This window comes from Mixia osmundae (genome assembly GCF_000708205.1).
Source record: "Mixia osmundae IAM 14324 unplaced genomic scaffold scaffold_1, whole genome shotgun sequence".
In the NCBI taxonomy this organism is placed as follows: Eukaryota; Fungi; Basidiomycota; class Mixiomycetes; order Mixiales; family Mixiaceae; genus Mixia; species Mixia osmundae.
Window position 1 is genome coordinate 703125 of NW_014575563.1, and position 22432 is coordinate 725556.

Consider the following 22432-nt stretch of genomic DNA (forward strand, 5'->3'; position numbering starts at 1 on the left):
GCTTGCCCAGACCATCCGGGCTGTTCTTGCGGATCTCGCGGAAAGCAATGGCACAATAGATCTTCTCTGTGGCTGTCTCTCAGATCACGGCTGGGGCTTCGAGATTTTATTCGAGGATGTAGTTGATAATCTGCTTGCGCACTTGTTCGCACTCGCGCTTGGGGTAGGTTGCAGCGTTGAGTAGATCTCCGAGAACAGTATTGACGATCTCGTCCTAGGGACCTTCGAGCTCTTGAAGCTTTTGAATGACTTAGTTGATATAGACATCAGGCACAAACTCGAGCAGCTGCTGCAGAGCGGCTTCCAACGAGTTGATGGGTAGCATTTCTCCTGTCTGCTCATCGCCGTCTGGTACTTCGATCGCATTCGTTCTGCCCTTGATAAGAGCTTTTACTTTCACATCTTCCGTTGTGACGTGTGAGCCGCTGGCTATGCTGACGTCTACTGACGCATGACGGTTGCGCTCACGTCGACGATTGCCAGCTCGTTGGCCTTGTTCGCTCGTTCCAATCTCGAGTCTGACGGAGTCTCATCGTCGGGGGTGATGATGATGATGATGATGATGATGACATCCTTTGGGTCTGATCGAAGTGCCTTTCGCTTGCCTTTGGCTACCTGAGAGAGTTGCATTGTCTGCGACATGCTCGCGCGTGCCAGTCACTTCGCAGCGAGGCAGAGGGGCAGGAAAGACTGGGGAGGCTCGTACTCAGCGCTCTGCTTGGGTACGATCAACCTCTGAGGAAGTATGCATGACAGACCGGGAGACTGAAGAGTAGACAGACGACGACAGTGCGTCTGTGGCCACGTGTACGGTCGATCGCGGATCGCGGAGTTACTCGTTCGATTCGGCCGAAACTCTGCTTGCTCAGCACAAACCACGCACGTCGGCAAGTGTCATCCGCCCTGCCACTACGCGCAAGCTGTCCGGCTTGCATCGCTTTCGACGTCGACCACTTATCGTCTCGATAGACGCGTGAGGATGTCGAGCGAAAAGACAATGAGCGAGCCTGTTGCCGCATCGCCAACAAAGTCATCGGCGGGGTTGATTGAGAAGGCAAACACAAAAGACTCGAGCGAGACGACGCTGGGCCGCCAAGAATCTCTTGACTCTGTGCCTGAAGATGATGGATCGAACACAAAGCGACGACCTCCATTCTTCATCAAGCGATGGGTCAGCATTGATTTTCGATCGATGAGGCTGCATACTGACTGGGCATGTTTCTTCACAGGCACCGCCGCCAGCAAGGTCTATGGAGGATGCCTTGCTCATCCCGGATATCACCGCGAGCTGGTTCTCATCTTTGTTCTTTTTCTGGATTCAACCCATGCTCGCACTCGGCTACAAGAGGCCGCTCGAAAAGGCCGATCTCTGGAAGATTGACGATGCCAGATCTGCTTCAGCCCTCTCGCAAGTATTGATGGCCAACTTTCAGAAGCGTTTCGATGCCGCAGACGAGTGGAACAGGAGACTAGATTCTGGCCAATACAAGCCCACAGTGGCGAGGCGTACTCTTTGGCGATTTCTTGCCTTCTTCAACATCGGACAAGCTGACGGTCGTGTCAAGGCTGGCTTAGCTATGGCACTTTCAGACACATTCTTTTGGAAGTTCTGGTCAGCGGGAGCCCTGAAGATCGTGTCCGACACGCTCCTCGTCACTTCGCCTCTCATCACGAAAAAGATCATCAATTACGGCTTGCAACACTATGAACACGCACACGGCGTAGCTGGCATCAGCGATCCAGGCATTGGCTACGGCGTCGGCCTCGCTATTGGTCTTTTCGCTATGCAGTTCGTCGCCTCTCTGTGTATGTCTTCGCGCATCTCCATCAGGATCTCTCTAATGATTATGAGACGCAGGCATGCATCAATTCTTCGCCCGATCTATGGAGGTCGGCGTCTTCGCGCGAGGGGCACTCATCAGCTCCATCTACCGCCGCGCTCTCGTGCTCAGCGGCAAGTCTCGTGCGACCATCACCAACGGCAAGCTCGTCTCCCACATTTCGACGGACGCCAGCAGAATCGACTTTTGCGCCGGTTTCTTCCACATGAGCTGGACTGCGCCCATCCAGCTCATCCTGGTCATTGTCATTCTTCTGACCAACATGGGCGCTAGTTCGCTTGCTGGTATCGGTGTCCTCATCATCGTCATGCCGTTGCAGGCAAAGACGATGCGCGCCATGTTTGCACTTCGCAAGAAGAGCATGGTCTGGACAGACAGGCGGGTCAAGCTCATCTCGGAACTCATCGGCGGCATCAGAGTCATCAAGCTTTTCAACTGGGAAGTACCCTACCTCAATAAGATCAGCGAATACCGCACGGCCGAGTTGACCAAGCTTCGAACGCTCATGATATTGCGCGCTTCAAATGTCGCCGTGTCTCTCAGCTTGCCAGTTCTTGCCACCGTGGTCGCGTTTGCAGTCTACGGCGTCACACACCCTAGGCAAGATCCTGCCATCATTTTCACTTCTTTGACCTTATTCAATCTTGTGAGTTTGCCGTCGGTATTTTATCAATTGGCACGCTGACCTGGTACTTTCGTAGCTGCGTCTGCCTCTCATGACTTTACCGATGTCTCTCGCAACGATCACTGACGCAAAGACTGCGCTCAATCGTCTGCGAGACGTCTATGTTGCTGAAGAAATTGATGGCACCTACGATGTCGATCGCGAGCTGCCTTACGCTGTCGATGTTCAGGACGCATCGTTTATCTGGGAAGGTGCACCGCCAGAGGACATCAAGCTAAGCAAGAAGAAAGCAAAGGCCGAGAAGAAGAAGCAGAAGAAGAACTCCACCGAGCTTGCCCGCATGGCTCATCAAGACCACGATGCCTCAGCTAAACCATTGCCGAAAGATCGCGAGGTGCCCACTGCCACTCTCGGGGGTGGCTCGACGGAGAAGGAAGCTCTGACTGACGGCTCGACTATTCAAGCACCGGCTGTCGATCATGAGGAGCTGACTATAGACGAGCCAGAATCGGATGAACCGCTGCTCCAATTGCGTGACATCAACTTTCGCATTCCTCGCGGTCAGCTTTGCGCTGTCATCGGATCCGTTGGCGCCGGCAAATCATCCCTCTTACAAGGTCTCATCGGTGAGATGCGTCGCACGAAAGGACGCGTCACGTTTGGCGGATCTCTTGGATATGCCGCTCAGTCAGCATGGATCCAGAATGCCACACTCAAGGACAACATTGTCTTCGGACAAGAGTGGAATGAAGATCGATACAATACTGCCGTTGAAGCGGCGTGTCTGCAGGCTGATATCGATATGCTCCCCAACGGTGATCAGACAGAGATTGGCGAAAAGGGCATCAACTTGTCTGGCGGTCAGAAGCAGCGCGTCAACATTGCGCGAGCTATCTATTTTGATGCCGATATTCTCTGCCTCGACGATCCTCTGTCCGCCGTCGACGCTCATGTCGCACATCACATCTTCACAAAGGCCATCAAGGGAGTGCTCAAGGGCAAAACGATCATCCTCGTTACACATGCGCTCCACTTTTTACCATCGGTTGATCACATCCTTTGCGTTGAAGATGGCATGATCGTCGAAGCAGGCAACTACAAGCAGCTCATTGCTAACGAGGGACCTTTTGCGACGATGATGTCAAGCTACGGCGGCCAAGAGCTCAGTGAGAAAGAGGAGTCAATCGAAAAGGCCGAAGATGCGCTTGCACCGCTCGAAAAGAAGCCTGCCGGTCCCAAAGCTCGTCCCCTCATGGTAGAAGAGGAACGTGCTGTTGGCTCTGTTTCTGGTGGCGGTAAGTTGTCCTTCTTGCCGCGAACGATCGAAGCTGATGAATAAATATCAGTGTATGCGCAGTACCTCAAAGCAGCAAATGGTGTCTGGCTGCTGCCCATCCTCATTGTCGTTCTCGTCCTCACTCAAGGCGCCACAGTACTTACATCATACGCTCTTGTCTGGTGGCAGCGCGACACATTCAATCGACCGCAAGGTTTCTACATGGGTATCTATGCCGCTCTAGCAGTCGCACAAACAATCTTCTCGTTCGCCCTCGGCACTTGTGCTCTCATGCTTGGCCTTTTCGCATCTGCCAAGCTGCATGGCATGATGGCTCAGCGTGTCATGCATGCGCCCATGTCGTGGTTCGATACTGTCCCGACTGGCCGAATTCTGGGACGCTTTGGCAAGGATATCGATACCATCGATTCGACGCTCAATGACAGCATGCGTATGGCACTTTCCACCCTAGGCAGCGTTGCGGGCGCCATCGTGCTTATCGCCATCATTGAGCCCTGGTTCCTGCTCGCCGTCGCCGCAATTCTCACCTTATATTATGCTGCTGCCAACTTCTATCTATCGTCTGCACGCGAGATTAAGCGACTCGACAATCTGCTTCGATCTGGTCTATATGCTCACTTCTCCGAATCACTCGCGGGGCTGGCGACTATCCGTGCATATGCTGAATCTGACCGTTTCTTAAAGCGCAACGAAGAGCTAGTTGACACCGAGAATCGCGCGTACTACCTGACGACCCAGAACCAGAGATGGCTCGGTGTACGGCTCGATTTGCTCGGGTGTCTGCTGACCTTTTCGGTCGCCATCATTTCTGTCGTGCAATCTAGTCTTAACCCTTCAATCGTGGGGCAAGTCGCCTACATCTCTTGTAGACAGCGCTGACATGCCTGGCCCCAGACTCATCCTGTCGTTCATCCTTCAGATTCAGCAAGCCTTCACTTGGGCAGTTCGACAGATTGCCGAAGTTGGCAACGACATGACGTCGTCTGAGCGCATTTTACATTACGGCACTCAGATCGAGAACGAAGCACCAATGGAGATTGAAGCTACTAAGCCTGCAGCCGAATGGCCCCAGCAAGGTGTCATTTCCATGAAGCATGTCGAACTCAGCTACCGCAAGGGCTTGCCGGCGGTGCTGAAGGATCTCAGTATCGATTTCAAGGGAGGCGAGCGTGTAGGCATCGTCGGTCGCACCGGCGCCGGCAAGTCATCCATCATGGCTGCTTTGTTCCGAATGGTCGAGCTGTCATCGGGTACTATCGAGATTGACGGCGTGGATATCTCGAAGATCGGACTGGGCGAGCTGCGCAAGAAGGTTGCGATCATTCCGCAGGATGCGCTACTGTTCAATGGCTCTATCCGCACCAATCTTGATCCCTTCTCGGTGCATGACGATGCTACTCTCTGGGATGCACTCAGGCGCTCATCTCTTGTCGATCGAAAGGGCAAGAACGAAGGCGACAAAGATGTGGCCTCTCGATTCACGCTCGATACAGTCATCGAAGACGAAGGGGGCAATCTGTCAGTCGGCGAACGATCGCTCGTGTCGCTTGCTCGTGCACTCGTCAAGAATGCGCGGATTGTCCTGCTCGACGAAGCCACGGCCAGCGTTGACTTTGAGACGGATGAGCTCGTTCAGAAGACGATCGCAACAGAGATGCGCGGCAAGACTTTGCTCACGATTGCACATCGCCTCAAGACCATCCTGTCATACGACCGCATCCTTGTCATGGGCGACGGAAAGGTGCTCGAATTCGACACGCCTCTCGCCTTGTTTGCTCAGACTGGCAGCTTCCACTCACTTTGTGTTCAGAGCAATATAGATGAGCAGGACATTCGCAACGCACAGCATGCCTGATATGTTTTGTTGCAATTTGTTGTAGCATGCAATGTAGTTTCACAAACACATCGAGACGTCTACAGTCATGCGAGAGCACCCATCGGATCGTAAGCCGGCAAGACATGAGGCGCAACGCCGGAATTCCAAATGTCTAGCCATTTCTTTCCGGCGAGATCAGTGGGCAGAATGACTTGGTACACGAACTCGTTGCACCAATCGGCTGACATGACGAAGAAACCTTTGCTGCCGACGGTCTCACTCCAGGAGTTCTCCACTCTGAAGCTGACAGCTTCACCGTTCTCGTCGAGCTGACAGGCCGAGATCAGCATTGCATGGGTCATAGCACTCTCTGCAATGTGTGCGTCAGGCAGGCTCAATTGGTCACCGAAATAGAGCGGAAGCGTACCACCGGTGCGAAGACGCTGCGCTTTGCTCAAATTGGGCTTCGTGCCAAGTGCGTTCTTGAAGTCAAACAGGGCAGTGTCCATAATGCCCAGCTGAGAGTTGCTGTACTTGCCGACATCGCAGCCAAACCAGACGGGTCGGTCAGCTTTCAGGCAGGTGACGATAGCCTGCGAAAGCTCCTTTGCCGTGACGTTGAGGTACTTGACTTTGGCGCCCTCGTATACGTTCATGAGTCGATCAACGGTGTAGAGCTGATCGTACTCGTTACGAGGATCGTTGATGAGGGCGATGGTAGCTTCCGGCTTGAAGTTGCCGGTCGCCTTGACGCTGAATTCGAGAGGTGTCATTGTAACGCTTTGGTATTTCTTGTCCTTGGAGTAGTAGAAATGCCAGGTAAATGGTTCCTCTACTTTTGGCGGCGTGCCGAGCGCAGTCACGAGAATGTTGTAGATTTCTTGCAGAAGCTCTGTCTTTCGCTGTCGACAAGCATCGATCGCCTTTGCGTCAGCTGCCTTTTCGTCGAAGCCGTGATCCTCGCGCAAGACGGTCGCAGTCTCATCTTTGAGTTCGCGCAGGTCAAGCGCATATTCACGCAGCTTAGACTGAATGATAGTTTTTACTTTGCTCGTGTTACTGCTGTTGAATGACTCGGGATAGACTGATTGAGGAACGAGGCCGTATTTTTTGACCAAGTTCTGGAACATTGCCCATTGGCCGCCATCGTTTGTCGGAGTCTCGAGCAGATACTGATTGAGACGCGAATCGAGAGGCTCGTTAGCAAGACTGATCATGTTCTCTAGGAAGGAGTTGGCCTTTTCGAGCGAGTCCCAGAAGAACAGATAGGACTGCGAAAGCTCAAATTCCTCAATGTCGTATTTCGTAGCCACCTGGCGTCGGGCAACATTGCACGCAGCGAAGAGCCAGCATCTGCCGCTTGACATCTGATTGGTGACCTTGGCACTCTCCTTTGTGATGGTCGTGTTGAAGACATGGGCGTCTCTGATAGTAGCATCTCTGTTGACGAGCGCTGTCAGGATGTCTTGCCTGCACAGGACCGTCTGAGCAAGGCGCTTCTTGTCGTCGCTCTCAAAGGCAGTGTTCCACTCGGCGAGCGTGTCTTGCTTGATCGCAGCCTCGACAGATTCGGCGGTCAGCGACAGCTCATGGGCTGTGCGTGTCGTTTTGCTCGTCTCGGGCTTTCCCGCCTCTACCGACGCGTTCGATGGAGGTGCTGACGACTGCGAGGAGCCCATCGATGTAGCTTGCCGTTGATGAAGTACGGCTTGCCCTCCTTGCGTATCACAAAAAGTGTCGTATCGCGTGCGCGGTGCTTTGCGAATGAGATAAGCTCCTGATGCATCGATGACGTGGCAAAAGCGTGCACTGCGCTGACGTTGACTCCTGCGCTTGCCAGGCTACCTTACCTATCGCTGCGATGGCCTGGACAACGAGACTAGCCGCAATCAGCTTGATTGCGGCGCAGGCAGCGGCATTATCAGGCTCAACACCAGAGGATTTGCTGGCTTACCCAAAGTACAGCGTCGTGCTTGCCAACGAACCGATTGCCAGTGCATCAGTCGACAGTCTGCTCAATACTGCTGCCAACCGAGCCGAGCATCACAAGGCCGAATCAGAGCTGCGCACATTGCATCCGCAGAACGGTCATGACCCTTCACACGGCAGCAAGAGTGGCACGCCGACTCGCTCCGTCATCATGAGGGCTGCCAACGGCCAAGCGTTCCTTTGTAATGTGCCCGAGCAAGCTCCGCCTGCCACAGTGTCACCTTCCGGTACTGCACATGCTGCCGTGGCCGCCCAGCCATCATCGAGACTCGAAGTCGAGGCGGCACGTCATCAGGCGCTCGAACGAGGATTGAAGCTCCTCGAGCCTCTCATTGGCAGCTGTCTCTATCACCAGCAAAACTGGTGGACGTGTGCGTGTCGTCTGCTTCTATGAGCGCGGCGCTTACGCCACCGCAGATGCATTCTGCTATGGTGCAGAGATACGCCAGTTCCACGAGGTCCGCTCACCAGAGACGCACCTCCCTGGCGAGGATGCCAATAGTCCCTCGTTCACTCTCGGAAGATACCCTTACAACCGCGAGAAAGGTCAGAGATTGGAAGGTGGCGAGTCAGCAGGCAAAGCAGTGTCTTTAGGCTCTGGCCTGGGCGCACAAGCTGCGCTGTCAGACGTTCTGGCTGCTGGCGAGCCGAGTCTGTCCAACCAGCAGGACGACTATCAAGAGCCGCAGTACCTCAGTCAGCGATGGGACCAAGGCACCGTCTGCGACAAGACGGGTCAACGACGTCAGGTCGAAGTCCAAGTGAGTCTGCTTGTACAGATAGAGCATCGTCTTACATTAGGTTGCAGTTTCATTGTGACTCGTCTGGTCTTGACAGGATCGCATTGATCAGGGAGAATGCTCTGTGCTCGTATGTCATGGTCATTCACACACCTCGACTATGCGGCGAACCGCTCTTTGCCGGTTCTGGCAAACGGATGGATCTGCAGAAGCCGCTGCCCATCTCTTGTCGCCCCGTCGTCAAAGATCTCCAGCGCTTGCAGCAAAAGCGACTTGCTGCTGCTGCTCTTGCTGCTCAAGAAATCGCTGCTTCCCGTGCTGAGGGCGAGGCACACTCGCCCACGTCGTTCGGCAGTCCTAAGAGCACAGATTCTCCCGTGAAAGCAGCTGCCAATACGCCAAGCGAAAGTGCATCTAGTGCCGAAGCCTTTTCGGTCGACAGCCTGTCAAAAATGATCTCAGAGGCGCTCACAGAAGCGCTCAATGGCCAGCTTGGCGAGATGTTGGGCGAGAGCAAGGGTCAGTTTGCGGGTGAGTCTGAGTCCGATAACGAATCGCAACTCGACGGTCTGCTCAAACTCTTCGGATCAGGTATCACTGCGGATCAACTCGAGATCAAAGCAATCGCCATGCCGCAAGGCAACAAGAACGATCGCGCTGCACAGCCGCAAGTGCATACCCTCAAGATGAGCTCTTTGCCGGCCAGCAGGAATAGTAAACGACGGGCGCTCAGCACTTCGCAGCACCAAGAGCTGGCGAAAGTCTACGGACAGAGCTATGATGACTCGGACCATGACAGCGAGGCTCCTCCTGCTGCTGTCCGTGGGCCCTACGATGAGCTATGAGTATGGATCAATGCATGATTGTTGTCTGTACAGAACAGAGGGATCGCCCGTTGTGCTCTCAGCGTGACGGTCGAGCTTCATAATTGAGGTTGGCCATCGAACACCGCGTTCTTTTAGCACCTAGTCATACAGACAAGACACCCCCGTAGCCTATCAGGCAATGATCACACAGCTGAGAGTAAAGCAGAGCAGCCGCGCCCTCAAGAGTATTGCCATGTGGCGCCGGGCAACGACCCTACCCGTTGCTCGACTCTGCTGCGTCGCCCGCGAGATTGCGGAACTTGCACACACGTGACTACGTACGCTTTAAATTTGTCAGTGCGTCATCGAGGCACAACTCATCAGATGGCCAATACCCGACCAGTCGTACTCGTCACCGGCGCTTCCCGAGGTCTTGGCCTCGCTGCGACTCGCATCCTGCTCGAAAAGCCATTCGCAGCAAGTGTCGTCGCACTAAGTCGTTCCTCGCCGCCCGAGCTCGAAGACCTCGCTGGACGTTACCCAGGCTCGTTGATCATCTCAAAGGGCGATGTTTCCAAATCGGCCGACGTACAAGCAGCTGTCGATGTCGCCATGCAGTCCTACTCACGACTCGACTCGCTCATCCTCAATGCTGGCACGGTAGAGCCAATGGCCAGAATTGCCTCGCTAGAGCTTGATCAGATCAAAGAGGCCTACGACGTCAACTTCTTCAGTCTGTTTACTGCTCTCAAGATATCTCTGCCTTACCTGCGCAAAGCGGAAGGCGGCGGTAGAGTCGTCTTCACGAGTAGTGGCGCTGCGACGGGTAGAATGGCCGGATGGGCGGTCTACAATTCAACAAAGGCAGCTATGAATAGCCTGTGTAGGACACTGGGATCCGAAGAGCCGGACATCACGTCTGTTGCGCTGAGGCCGGGCGTAGTAGCGACAGAGATGCAGACGGTTATGAGAGGCAAGGGCAAAGGGCATATGGCCGATGATGAATACGAGCGCTTTGTCGACCTTCATAAGTCAGACAAGCTACTGAACCCAGACGTGCCTGGCTTTGTGATGGCCAAACTTGCACTCGAGGCATCGAAGGAGCTCAGCGGCGGTTTCTACTCATGGGATAGCGACGAGATGAAGCCATACCGGACGCCATGATACATGCATGCATTACACTATATGCATATGCCGTAGCAGTATTTGCTCCCATTCTGCGTAGGCCTCACTGGGTTCTGCGTCATCCTTGCGCTCCTTGAGGTCATCCAACGCACTAGCAAAGACGTTCCATTCGATGGTCTCTTCTGATGGGAGCAACTCATCATTTTCCGATTGCGAGGTCTCCTTGCCTTTGCTCGTGCCACTTGCTACACTCAACTTAGGCTGTGTGCCGGCTAGGTAAAATCTGCCTTGGCGGGTCCGTGTGAGCTTGACGACATGGGCTGATGTGCCCATCGCGACGCCGATATCATGTACGATAGTCCTAACGTAGGTCCCGCTGCTGACACTCATCTTGATCTCGAAGATTGGCTGCTTGGCATCGCTTGTCCCGGACGCGATATCGCTTTGGTCTGCAGCATTGACGACCGTCGCAGGCACTTTGACGCCCGCTTCCAGGTTGTCAGCGACCAGCTTCTCCGAGTCTTGCATAAGCTTTCTCTCTATTTCGCTTAGCGAAGCCTCGGGGTTGACATAATCATGTTCGCTGCCCAACCGAAAATCGAGCAACTCGAGCTCAGAGACCGTGACAGGCCGTGCAGGTATCGGCCTCGGCAAAGGCTCGCCGGCCCTAGCATAGTCATACAAGTGCTTTCCGTCCATTCGCAGAGCAGAGTATATCGGAGGTATCTGGAGAATGTCGCCACGAAGACCGACGAGAGCCTGCTCTACCGTCTGTCGCGTGACGTGGCCGAACGGCGTTTCTTTGACCCTTTTACCTTTGGCATCGTATGAATCTGTCGCACAGCCGACGAGACCGATTGAAGTATAATCCTTTGTACATTCTAGGAACTGCGAAAGATGTTTCGTTGCGCTGCCGACAGCGACAACCAGTACGCCATCGGCAAGGGGGTCAAGTGTGCCGCCTTGACCGATTTTGATCCTGTCACCCTTTTGTTTGCCCTTCTGCCACTTCTTCTTGCCCCTGTACTTGCCCTTGAAGCTCGATGTAGCTGCATAGTCGCCCGAATTGGGATCTCTGAATAATTTCGAGCTGGCAAAGAGAATTTGCAACTCGTTGAGCAGAGACATGGCTGTCGCCCCTGAAGGCTTGTTGAGCGCAAAGAGTCCATTAAGTGGTGGCTTGACAGCTCGTGGCATGATGCTGCCAGTGATAGATTCTCAATCGAGTGTACTGTCTAACGCGTGGCACTATCGCTGAGTGTCTAGCAAGTCACTCGCTCGCGACTGCTTCACGCAGATGCTCGCATGACGCATTCAGTCGTATACCATATCAAGTTCAAGCCTCTAAGCAACATCGGACGCACAGTGAAGATGCATACACAGCGCACGGATCACAAGACCTCAGGGTCTGTGCGCCATGCCGCCTCCGAGAGACACGGCATGCTGGCTCTCGAGCAAGGACGCCAAAGGCTTTGGGCTGCTCGTCGCTCGCTACTCGGCCGTATCGAGCAGCTGCATAACGCTGACTGCTCTTCGAGCGTCGAGGTGATTCACCTCCGGGGACGCGTCAAGACCAGAACGCCCTCGCTCGCATAGGCCGCCTCGGCCGCTGCCCGCGAAGCCACTTCCTACTCGACACATTGGCCTCAAGGTTAAACAGCTTCTGCAGAGATGAGCGAAGAGAAGCGAGACGTATCGTCCAATGGAGAGATGACGACACTGGTCTCTGACCGACCCGGCATGATCCTCTCAGAGTCTCAGATCGTGAGCTATCTACAGAGCCGCTATCGCAGCGAAAGGCCTTACTCGCAAGTCGGCTCGACGATCCTTCTCGCTATCAATCCCTTGCGGATTATGCGCGATCTCAATGACGAATCGGCGGAGAGCTTTAGGAGCGCATCACTGGGGTGGACAACTGCGAGTACTGAGCCTCATCCGTATAACATGGCTGGCCGGGTCTATACGACCATGTGTCTCCAATCGACAACGCAAGCAGTTATTTACAAGTATGTGCCTCTCAGCACGTTAAACGCAAGCTGATCACAAGTCTTCAGTGGCATATCAGGCTCAGGCAAGTCGACCGTGTCGCAGCAGTTCACTGCACAGCTGCTCAGACTCTCGGCGGATGGCACAAAGAAGTCTATGCGTCTCGCATCCCAAGTGCAAGCCCTCGAGGTCGTCTTGAGTGCTTTCGGCTGCGCGAAGACGTCGACAAACGCTTCGGCTTCGCGCTTCAGCCGGTGTCTGGAGCTGCACTTTGGTCCACGTCTCAAGCAAGCTAACGCGGGCGAAACGGAAGGTATCGCACCTTTGATCGGTGTCAGAGTGCTCGCTTTTGGTCTCGAACGTGCACGTCTCGTTCATCTCGAAGCCAGCGAACGCACCTTCAATGTCTTCTATCAGCTCTTGGCCGGTGCAACTCCTCAGGAGGCTCTTGACCTCGGTTTGCGCGATAGTCCTGGCGACTACGATCTGCTTGATTCGTCGGGTTGCCTCAAACTGCCAGCAGGACCTCGCAGTGACGATGCTATTGCCTGTGAGGAGCTCCGAGATGCCTTCCGAACACTGCTGGTCAAGCCAAAGAATGTGGCCAGCATCTTCAGCGTACTGATCGCTATTCTCGAGCTTGGCAACGTTAGGTTTGACGATCGCGGTACACAAGCTCAATCGGACGAGACTGCATGGATCACTGCAGAGACGCAGAGCAGTCTGGAAAAAGCGGCAAAGCTCCTCGGCGTCACACATGAGGAGCTTGCGCACGCGCTCACTAACAAGTTGGTCTATGTTCGTGGCGAGGCGTGCGCGGCTTTTTTGAGTGCGGTCGATGCAGCCCAGCATAGAGACTCGCTCGTGACAAATCTTTACGCGATCGTATTTGCCTACCTCGTCGAATCCATCAACTCCAAGCTCGCCTTGTCAGATGCTCAAGCGACTGCAAATCTACGCGAAGGCGGTGCCACGATTCTCCAGATTGATCTGCCAGGCTTTCAGTCGCACAGCATGTCAAGCGAAGGCAGTCGGCGTCGCAGTCTTCTTGAAACTCTGGGTCGTGACGGCTACGAAGAATTCCGCTCGAATGTCGGCGCTGAGACCTTGCAACATTGGCACAACTCACATCGCCTCGGCACACAAGCGCCCGAAGCTGTTGCACTGGTGGAGGACGGGCTCACTGTCCCTGATCTCTCGTGGAATGACACCGGTATGACCCGTGTTGAGATGCTTCGAGGCGGTCCTATCGGCTCCAAAGCTGATGAACGACCCAGCGGTCTACTCGGCGGGCTTGCGAAAGCACTTTCGAGTCTGCGTAAGGGCAAGAAAACCGCTGTTGAAGCGGATGCTACTTTTGTCGAAGGCTTGCGCGAACACTACAAGACCAGCAGTGCTTACGTCGCTAAGCCAGTAGGCCAATCTTCACCTTCGACGTTCGGAATCAAACATGCGAGCGGTACCGTCGCCTACGATGCCATCGGTTTCGTCGCTTCCGACCTTGCCCATCTTGATGCAGACTTTGTGACGCTCTTGCGCAGTTCGACTGACTCACTCATTGCGAAGCTCTTCTCCGGTCCAGGCTTGGCTGTCGAGACGCATGCACTAGACCCTACAACGCTCGTAGCTGCACAAGTCTTATCTCAGCCTTATCGTACGGCTTCGCCCGTTAAGATCGCTACCGGTATCGAAGGATACCATATCAGAGCACCAAAGCCCATGCTAGAGCCCATGATCATCTCATCATCGGCTGCGCAGCTGAATGCTGCGCTGACGTCGCTTTTCGATCTAGCAGGAGCATGTCAAGTCTGGTCGATCATCTGTGTCAAGCCTAATGACGAGAGCTTAGGCGGCGTCTTCGATGTCAAGCGTGTCGGCACTCAGATCAGCGCAGCTGAAGTGCCACATCTGCTGGCCCGCCAGCGAAATGATCTGGTGTATCGTCTCGGCTTCCCGGAATACGCAAGCAAAGCACAATTAGACGAGCCGCTAGCTGACTCGATCACTACGCATGCTCATTCGCAAGGCTGGATTCGAGGCGAGACGTTCGAGGTGGGTGAGTCGCATGTCTTTCTGTGTCATCAAGCCTGGCGGTCTCTTTTTCCTGCCTTCGAGATCCCAAACGTGTCATCCGGCGCCGCTTCGCCCTTGCAACGAGCCACAGCGCAGTCCATCGGGTCAGGTGTTCAATCCGAAGCTTGGCACGACACCTCCGTGCAAATGGAAGAGCACTTGCTTGCTCAGCAACACAATAGCTCTGCGAGTCCCTACGACCAGCAAATAGCACCTGTCGCTGTGCTTCGACAGGACGAAGTCATGTCAATGTACAGCGAGCAGACGGCTCGAACGCCTCATTCTGACGACTGGGCATGGGAAAGCAAAGCCGAGCTCAACGCTCCAACGCCGCTGCCCACAGTGCTTTCGGAAAAGCGCGTTATCGAAGAGACACCGACAAGTCGCAGCCGGCGTGCCTGGCTCAATCTCGTCTGGTTCACGACATGGTGGATTCCCGACTTTGCGTTGAAACTGGGCGGTATGAAGAGACCTGATGTGCGTCTGGCTTGGCGGGAGAAGTTTACTCTTTGCACCCTGATCTTCCTTCTATGCGCGATTACGGTACGCCAGACGTTTCCCCCTTGGCCTCGCCGCTCACCGTATTTGCAGATATTCTACATCATCGGGCTCGGCCATATCATCTGTCCAAATTTCAACAAAGCTTGGAATGCAAAGGAACTCGGCTACCATCAAGGCGAAGACGACTACTGGGTGGCGGTCAGAGGCACGGTGTACGATCTGACCAAGTTCTGGCGTGCCCAGCATTCCGACATCGTCGGTCAGCTCGTCGATAATGCGGATATGCTCAGCTTGGCAGGCCAGGACCTCACGAACTACTTTCCGATCCCATTCACTCTTGCATGTCCAGATCTCATCACCGATCCGGGCCTGGTCATCAGCTATGCGAATTTTACACCGACAGTATCGATTGCTGTGCACACATCTGGGGCTCTGCAGCCAGACACTGCATCGAAGCTACACACCAGTGACTGGTACACTGCGACTTTTCTATCCAAGATGGATCAGTACAAGCAGGGGCCACTTGTCTATGACCGCAAAGCACTTCGTGCTGGTTACACTGACGATGCGCGCACTTGGGCGGTCTACCGCGGAACTGTTTTCGATCTATCAGACTACTTTTATACGGGCCAGCAGAACTCTGCAGCACCAGCCTATCAATTCCTTCCGTCGGTCATCACAAACCTTTTTCAAGAGCAGCCAGGAGGAGATATTACTCACGATCTGGACCTCATCGACGCGGCACAACTCAACTCGACAGCAAAAACCTCGGCACTGAATTGCATGAACAATCTCTTTGCGGTAGGTCAATACGACTTCCGCAACACGGCCCGTTGCCAAGTGCAGAACTATCTACTCCTCGCTTTCTCGTGCATGATAGTAGCTACGATTGGCGCAAAGTTCCTCGCTGCTCTTCAGCTCGGATCCAAGCGGCAGCCTGAGCAGCGCGATAAATTTGTTATCCTTCAAGTACCTTGCTATACCGAAGGCGAAGATTCTTTGCGAAAAACGATCGAGTCCTTGGCAGCGCTTCAGTACGACGATAAACGCAAGCTTATGGTCGTCATCTGCGATGGCATGATCATCGGTAGCGGGAATGATCGTCCAACACCTCGTATCGTCCTCGACATACTTGGCGTTGATCCGAAGCATGATCCTGATCCCTTGCTGTTCAAGTCTGTCGGCGAAGGCTCGCGACAGCTCAACTATGGCAAAGTCTATAGTGGTCTGTACGAATTCGAGGGTCATGTCATGCCTTATCTCGTCATTGTCAAGGTCGGCAAACCAAGCGAGCGCTCTCGTCCAGGCAATCGAGGCAAACGCGACTCGCAGGTCCTCTTCATGCGTTTCCTCAATCGCGTTCACTTCAATAGCGAGATGGCGCCCCTGGAACTCGAGTTGCATCATCAGATCAAGAACGTTATCGGCGTTGATCCACAGCTTTACGAGTTCATGCTCTGCGTCGATGCAGACACCGAGGTGGCGCCTGACTCGCTCAATCGCATGGTCGCCGTGGCTTCGGATGATTCGCAGATTATTGGTCTCTGTGGTGAGACAAAGCTGGGCAATGAACAGCAATCATGGGTGACGATGGTCCAAGTCTACGAATATTACATCTCCCATCATCTCACGAAAGCATTCGAGTCACTTTTTGGCAGCGTCACCTGTCTGCCCGGCTGCTTTACTATGTATCGGCTCCGCACCAACGATACTGGCCGACCACTATTCGTATCCAGTCTGATCATCGACGATTATTCGGAAGGCAATGTGGACACCTTACACAAGAAGAACCTGCTCTCACTAGGCGAAGACCGCTACCTCACTACTCTCATACTCAAGCACTTTCCAAACTTCAAGACGAAGTTCTCGCCAGATGCCCAAGCCATGACGATCGCACCAGATCGCTGGGAAGTACTCCTTTCTCAGCGTCGACGCTGGATTAATTCGACCGTCCACAACCTGTTTGTACTGACGAGCCTCAAAGATCTTTGCGGTTTCTGCTGCTTCTCCATGCGCTTCATCGTATTGCTCGATCTCGTCTCGACTGTCATTTTGCCAGCATCAAGTATCTATCTTGTCGGTGATCTGTCCCAGTTGACAGCATATGGCTGATGCAGTTCCAGGTATACATGATCATCACAGTGGCGACAGGCAACGCGCAGATCCCTGTGATCAGTCTCATCATGATTGGTGCGGTCTATGGACTACAGGCCATCGTCTTCCTCGTAAAACGACAATGGCAGTTCATTGGCTGGCTTGTCATCTACCTCCTCGCGTACCCGATCTACTCATTCTTCCTGCCGCTCTACTCTTTCTGGCACTTTGACGATTTCAGCTGGGGTAATACTCGCATAGTCGTCGGAGAAGGCAAGAAGAAGAAGATCCTGGCGACTACTGACGATGAACCCTTTGACGATTCGATGATACCGCTGCGCCGATTCGGAGACTATCAGGCCGAAGGCTACGACAATAACGATTGGGACATGAAGTCGGAGTATAGTCGCCGCACAGAGTCAGTGGGTGGTTTCAGTACACCCGGAAGTGTCAGACCGACATATAACGACCTCCGTGCTAGTCGCACCTTTGGCAGTTCATTCAGTATTGCCGAACAATATGATCAGCAGCGCCGGAGCTCCCGAGCAAACCTGACATCTGCAGTGCCTGCCTACGCCCCCTTTGCGCCGATTTACAGCCCAAGCATGGGCGGTTCACGCCCTCCGTCGGAAGCCGGCAGCGGCATGTCGGTCTCACGATCTCGTCCTAATACTCAGATTTATGGGTTGCAGCGACAGAATCGTCCGATTCAGCTGACAGATCCGTTCAGCAATCCAAGAGACTCGTATGTCAGCCTCGGTATGGGTCCGCCTCGCCCAGCTTTCCAGAATCGCAATTCATCTTACTCTGCCTGGTCTGGCATGGGTCCAAACTTTGCCAGACACACAAGCGCTCTGCCGATGATAGGTAGCATGCCCATCACTAGCTTCATCGGTCAAAGTGCATCAACCGATCCGACAGACGAAGAAATTACTCAAGCTGTCAGGTGGGTTCTCTACGGATTCCGCTGAGGCAACGCGCTGAAGTCTTGGCATGCAGAATGTATCTGTCGACTCAGGATCTCATGCGCGTTACCAAGCGTAGCACACGAGATGCACTTGCAGATTACTTTATTCACGCAGACCTGACGAACCGCAAGGTGAGCCCACAAAGTACCTCGGAGCGTGAGCTAACTGTCCAATCAGGCGCTCGTGAACCAAGTCATTGACAGAGTACTTTCGGGACAACTTTAGGGAAACCTGATTAGTGATTGCAACAAGTTACACAACATCATATGTCCCGCGTCTAGAATACGTCTATAACGTCGCCTTCTCGTCTACAGCTGCAGCTTGATCCTCTTTGTGTAGCTGCGCTTCATTACTAGGCTTGTCGTCGTGAGAATTGCTTCCTGTCTGCTGCTTGCTACTCGTCGCGCTTTCTTCGTCGGACGCTATAGCCTTGACCGTCGACTTTTCGCCAACAGTGCCGATACTACGTAGGAAGATTGCAGAGAGGGCAAAGCCGGCGAACGAGAACGCAGCGCATCCCCAGAAAGCTGCTCGCAGGCCGACCAGAAGCGACGATGCCGGCAGATTGGTCTGGTCTTGATCAACGATGACACCTTGTCTGCGAGCATCACGAGATTGTGTCTCATCTTGGATGATGGTGAAGATGGCAATAGCAGTGCCGGTAGCAACTTGGAGAACCGTATTAATTATGCCGCCCGCTAGGCCCTGATCGCGAGCATCTGCGACCTTGCTTGCATAGATGGTGCCACATGCGAAGATGAGATCTGCGCCAAAGACGGTCAGGATCATCGCGGGGAATTGCCATTGCCAATAGGGGTCTCCGATCTTCTGCAAGGCGAACAGCATGGGCGCGATTGCAGTACCCAGACATCCGAGCATGATGAGATACTGGGCAGGCACATAAGCGACGACGATGGCTACGGTGAAATTGATGAGGACGCCGGTGATTGACATTGGAAGGAACCGTACCGTCGTGAGGACAGCAGACAAGCCGATGTAGTCTTGGTAGAAGAGAGTGGCAAAGTAGCTGTAGGACGAGAAGCAAGCGTAGGCCAGGAAAGAGATGAGCATGACGACTGCGAAGCGGCCTCTTTTCCATAGCGAGACTCGCATGAGGGGCGTCATTGTCGAATTCGGACTGTACTCCAGATACCTTTGCCAGAACCAGAAGGCGACCAACAGAACGATAGAAAGCGAGAACAGTGTGGGGATGTAAGGCGTCCGCCACCCGTTCGGTGCGCCAGATCCATCGGCGAGAGAAAATGTCAGGAGCACGAGACCCGAAGTTGCGAGCCATGCTCCAAGCCAGTCGACCGATCTGTCTTTCGTGCGTACGACGAGCAGTTTGTCTGAAGGTATGACAAAGGGCGCAAAGCCAGCAACAGCAAAGGACAATGCGCCGCCGACATAGAGCCAAGTCCGCCATGTTGGTTTTGTGTAGGTCGTCAGGACACCTCCAAAGACGAGACCAAGGCTTGCCCCGACAGGTGCGCCGCCTGCATGGTCTGCCATCAGCTTTGTCGAGCATCGAAGACAGCCTTCACGCACATGAGAACGTTGCGAAAGCTGCAGACTTGCCGGGACCGGGCTTGAAGGTTCGGCCGAGGATGGCCAGGCCTGCAGGGACGGTCGCAGCGGCACCGATGCCTTGAAAGGCGCGAAAGAAAAAGAGCTGGATGTATGTCTGCGCGAAACCGCAAGCGAGTGACCAGACGGCGAACATGATGCTTCCTAGCACGAACACAAGCCGTGGGCCGTACAGATCTGTACGCGAGCTCTGTATGTTCAGCGATCTGGCGTAGATAAGAGCGTGTGATAGCTGACCTGCTAATCGGCCGAACAAGAGGAGGAAGCAGCTGAACGTGAGCGAATAGCATGTGACGACCCATTGGAGTGTATGTTGCTCGATGTTGAGCTCTCGCTGGACTGTGGGGAGCGCCAATGTCATTGCTTGGACGCTCATTATCTGTCATTTCCCGATAAGATCAGCCGGTTTTGGTTGAGGCAACGAGGGAAACTTGAGCTGACGTTGAGAATCATGACACTCGTGCAGAGAAGTACGACGGCAACAAGTCGTCCCGAAGAGTAGGCGGGTAGTTCATGCTCCTGGTCGACTTCATTGGCCGATGATTCGACAGGCACAGAGAGGTCTGTGCTTTTGTCGGACGACATCCTGTTTGCTTCGTCGCTTCGAGGGTCTGTCGGGCCCGAAAGCTGGTATGCATGCGTGCAGGCGTATTGACGCTACTTGGCTATCGACGCAGCCCTCACCATGGTTGATCGCAGGCCGACACTTTTTGCCACGCTGTCTGTCGGCGACGCGCAGCAGCAGCAGCAGGACGGTGTTGTGTCGCTCTTTCCCTTGGCTTGTCATCGTCAGTAGCCACTTCTTGGCGAACAGGAGGCATGACGAAGCGGAGTCAGTACTGCTGTTGCGCCTTTCCGCTTGCCAACGCAGGCGCCTACCTCATCATCGTCGAGACTTTCGCGGTTGCTTTGGCCACTGCCATCTTGGCATTCGGCGGTCACTCTGTCCAAGCAATCTCCGTACCCAGCTTCGGGGCCTACATCCTCGGCATCATATGCATACTCCTCGTACTGTGGCAAGTGCTAGGCTTCTTCACCGTCCGCTCGACCGGAAAGATCCACGGACGATACGTCACGATCAACATCTTACTCACCCTTGCTGCGCTCATCGTCGCCGTCGCGCTCATCGCCGTCAGTGCGACCAGACACTCTGCTGCGGTAGCGGCTTGTCAAGCCGACTTCATTGTCAGTCTGTCCTTCGAACGTACAGAGGTCTCGGGCTTATGCAGTGCCACAGACGGGCCTGACCCTCATTGACACGAGCACGGGCACACTCACGGGCAGCAGTGGCGCAAGTAACGGCAGCAAGACCGGTAAAGCTATTTGCAACATCTTCACGTGGTCGGTTCGGAGTCATTCGACATCTCGAACCGGCTGAATTCTTATTTTGCAGGGCTCAGCTTGGCGTCGCCGGCGGACTTTGGCTCTTGCTCGCACTCATCCAGAGCTACTTCCTCATGATGCAGCGCTTCTTTGTCAACGATCAGAGACGGGACCAGGCAAAGTATAATTCGCTGCGATCACAAGGCGCCTTGGACGATGCCTTTGCGCTCAAAGAAGGCAAATGGAGTCAACAGCCCAGCACGCTGCATGTGGACAGCGAATCAGAGTTCAGGCAACCCTACGCATCACGAAGCAGGACAGAAATGAGTAGACAAGCTCGCTATCCGCCGTCTGACGTCTACGACAACCCATTCGAGGACTTCGGCTACGGCCAACGGCAGCAATATGCACAACAAGAATCGGACGAGTACCTGGCGCAGCCCCAGCATTACAGACAAGATCGTTATCGTGAGCAATACCGCGAGCACTACTAGATACACTCTCATGCGTACGGACGTTGACTTGTTTTTTTTGTTTGTCTGTTGTTGGAACTCATCGTATTTGCACAACAATGCTACGCACGCGCTTCTGCTCTCGCTGGCCGGCCAGACTCGAGCATTGGCCGGGCAGGCTCGGCTGCGTCAGGCGCGGTAAAGTCTGGCAATCCGTCTGACCCGATCTCGCCCTGACCGATCTGACTGAGCATTCTGATGATCTCCCTACTCTGATCAGAAAGCTGTTTAGGCGCAGCTTTCGGCTGCAGAAGATCGAGTGCATCCGCCTGGTAGGGCGGCTCGTTGTACGCGTCGCCCGATCGGCCTGCCCGCTTCCTGACGGGATATTCACGCTTGTCGAGGTTATTCCTCTTTGCATCCGCGCCGATCTCGTGCCCACGTAGGACGGTGGACAGCATGGCATCCTTTGCATCCACTGGCTCCTGGTGTGCCCTCGCCAAGCTGACATCGAAGTGATCCCTCGCGCGCTGTTCGAGCTCGAGGATCTCCTTGGGGTCGCGAAACTTGAAGATCTTGCCGAGATTCCACAAGGTATATTTGCGCAAGCCCAGTGGTTCGTATCGGGCAATCACCGCAGCCTGTCTTGCTGCGCCGGGCGCAAGTGTCTCCAGCTCACCTAGAGGCACACGACTCTGCCGCCAAAACAATCCTTGCCTATTGCCCGCGAGTGCCTTGAGCGCCAGTTCGTGACCGAGCGTCAGAGCAGTCTGAGCGAACAGGAGATCTTTCGGTCCGTCGACGAACTCGAGTATGGCATGAGGTGCGTGATCACCCAATCTATTGCCGTAAAGGTGTATCCGTGTGTAGCCGCCAGGTCGATCAGCGTAGCGCACGGCCAGCTCTTTGAACAGTTTAGGTACAGTCCTCTCTGTGCTCTACGAACGCGAACGGGTCAGCGACGGTCAGATGCTGGACAAGTCAACTGCATACCATGAGCATGCCCCTCGCTACGACATGTGCAGGTGCGCTCTGTTGGCGTGCCAATGTGATGAATTTCTCGGCCATCCGTTGACATTGTCTTGCTTTTGGCACGGTTGTCTTGATCTGTTCGTGCTCGATGAGCGAAGAGACCATGTTGCGTAGCATCAGCAGTCTGTGCTGGGTCATACGACCCAGCGAACTGTTCCCCAATCGATGCCGCATCCC

The 22432-nt window shown here is 54.3% G+C and overlaps 9 protein-coding genes across 9 annotated transcripts; 4 read left to right on the plus strand and 5 right to left on the minus strand.

Moving 5' to 3' along the window:
- Positions 1-106: 106 nt before the first annotated feature.
- Positions 107-642, minus strand: L969DRAFT_91603 (uncharacterized protein; the record flags this gene model as incomplete). Its single annotated transcript, XM_014715284.1, has 3 exons — positions 107-214; positions 266-376; positions 469-642. The coding sequence occupies 3 exons, from the start codon at positions 640-642 to the stop codon at positions 107-109; spliced, it is 393 nt and encodes a 130-aa protein (XP_014570770.1).
- A 337-nt stretch (positions 643-979) lies between these two features.
- On the plus strand, positions 980-5618 carry L969DRAFT_91604 (uncharacterized protein; the record flags this gene model as incomplete). Its single annotated transcript, XM_014715285.1, has 6 exons — positions 980-1171; positions 1230-1806; positions 1859-2487; positions 2543-3761; positions 3813-4608; positions 4658-5618. 6 exons carry the CDS (start codon positions 980-982, stop codon positions 5616-5618), a joined length of 4374 nt encoding a protein of 1457 aa, XP_014570771.1.
- A 65-nt stretch (positions 5619-5683) lies between these two features.
- Positions 5684-7258, minus strand: L969DRAFT_43086 (uncharacterized protein; the record flags this gene model as incomplete). Its single annotated transcript, XM_014715286.1, has 2 exons — positions 5684-5949; positions 6007-7258. 2 exons carry the CDS (start codon positions 7256-7258, stop codon positions 5684-5686), a joined length of 1518 nt encoding a protein of 505 aa, XP_014570772.1.
- Positions 7259-7440: 182 nt separating this feature from the next.
- L969DRAFT_91607 (uncharacterized protein) lies at positions 7441-10278 on the plus strand (the record flags this gene model as incomplete). Its single annotated transcript, XM_014715287.1, has 5 exons — positions 7441-7939; positions 7986-8329; positions 8377-8839; positions 8900-9130; positions 9473-10278. The coding sequence occupies 5 exons, from the start codon at positions 7441-7443 to the stop codon at positions 10276-10278; spliced, it is 2343 nt and encodes a 780-aa protein (XP_014570773.1).
- Positions 10279-10290: 12 nt separating this feature from the next.
- Positions 10291-11436, minus strand: L969DRAFT_91608 (uncharacterized protein; the record flags this gene model as incomplete). Its single annotated transcript, XM_014715288.1, has 1 exon — positions 10291-11436. One exon carries the CDS (start codon positions 11434-11436, stop codon positions 10291-10293), a length of 1146 nt encoding a protein of 381 aa, XP_014570774.1.
- Positions 11437-11910: 474 nt separating this feature from the next.
- Positions 11911-18086, plus strand: L969DRAFT_91609 (glycosyltransferase family 2 protein; the record flags this gene model as incomplete). The annotated part of the gene is made up of 6 exons (XM_014715289.1): positions 11911-12245; positions 12294-14841; positions 14890-16875; positions 16923-17839; positions 17893-17992; positions 18039-18086. 6 exons carry the CDS (start codon positions 11911-11913, stop codon positions 18084-18086), a joined length of 5934 nt encoding a protein of 1977 aa, XP_014570775.1.
- A 63-nt stretch (positions 18087-18149) lies between these two features.
- On the minus strand, positions 18150-20033 carry L969DRAFT_91610 (uncharacterized protein; the record flags this gene model as incomplete). The annotated part of the gene is made up of 4 exons (XM_014715290.1): positions 18150-19357; positions 19410-19625; positions 19686-19827; positions 19890-20033. 4 exons carry the CDS (start codon positions 20031-20033, stop codon positions 18150-18152), a joined length of 1710 nt encoding a protein of 569 aa, XP_014570776.1.
- Positions 20034-20133: 100 nt separating this feature from the next.
- On the plus strand, positions 20134-21265 carry L969DRAFT_44217 (uncharacterized protein; the record flags this gene model as incomplete). Its single annotated transcript, XM_014715291.1, has 4 exons — positions 20134-20236; positions 20320-20633; positions 20686-20789; positions 20842-21265. The coding sequence occupies 4 exons, from the start codon at positions 20134-20136 to the stop codon at positions 21263-21265; spliced, it is 945 nt and encodes a 314-aa protein (XP_014570777.1).
- An 80-nt stretch (positions 21266-21345) lies between these two features.
- On the minus strand, positions 21346-22429 carry L969DRAFT_91612 (uncharacterized protein; the record flags this gene model as incomplete). The annotated part of the gene is made up of 2 exons (XM_014715292.1): positions 21346-22161; positions 22217-22429. The coding sequence occupies 2 exons, from the start codon at positions 22427-22429 to the stop codon at positions 21346-21348; spliced, it is 1029 nt and encodes a 342-aa protein (XP_014570778.1).
- Between the last annotated feature and the right edge of the window lie 3 nt (positions 22430-22432).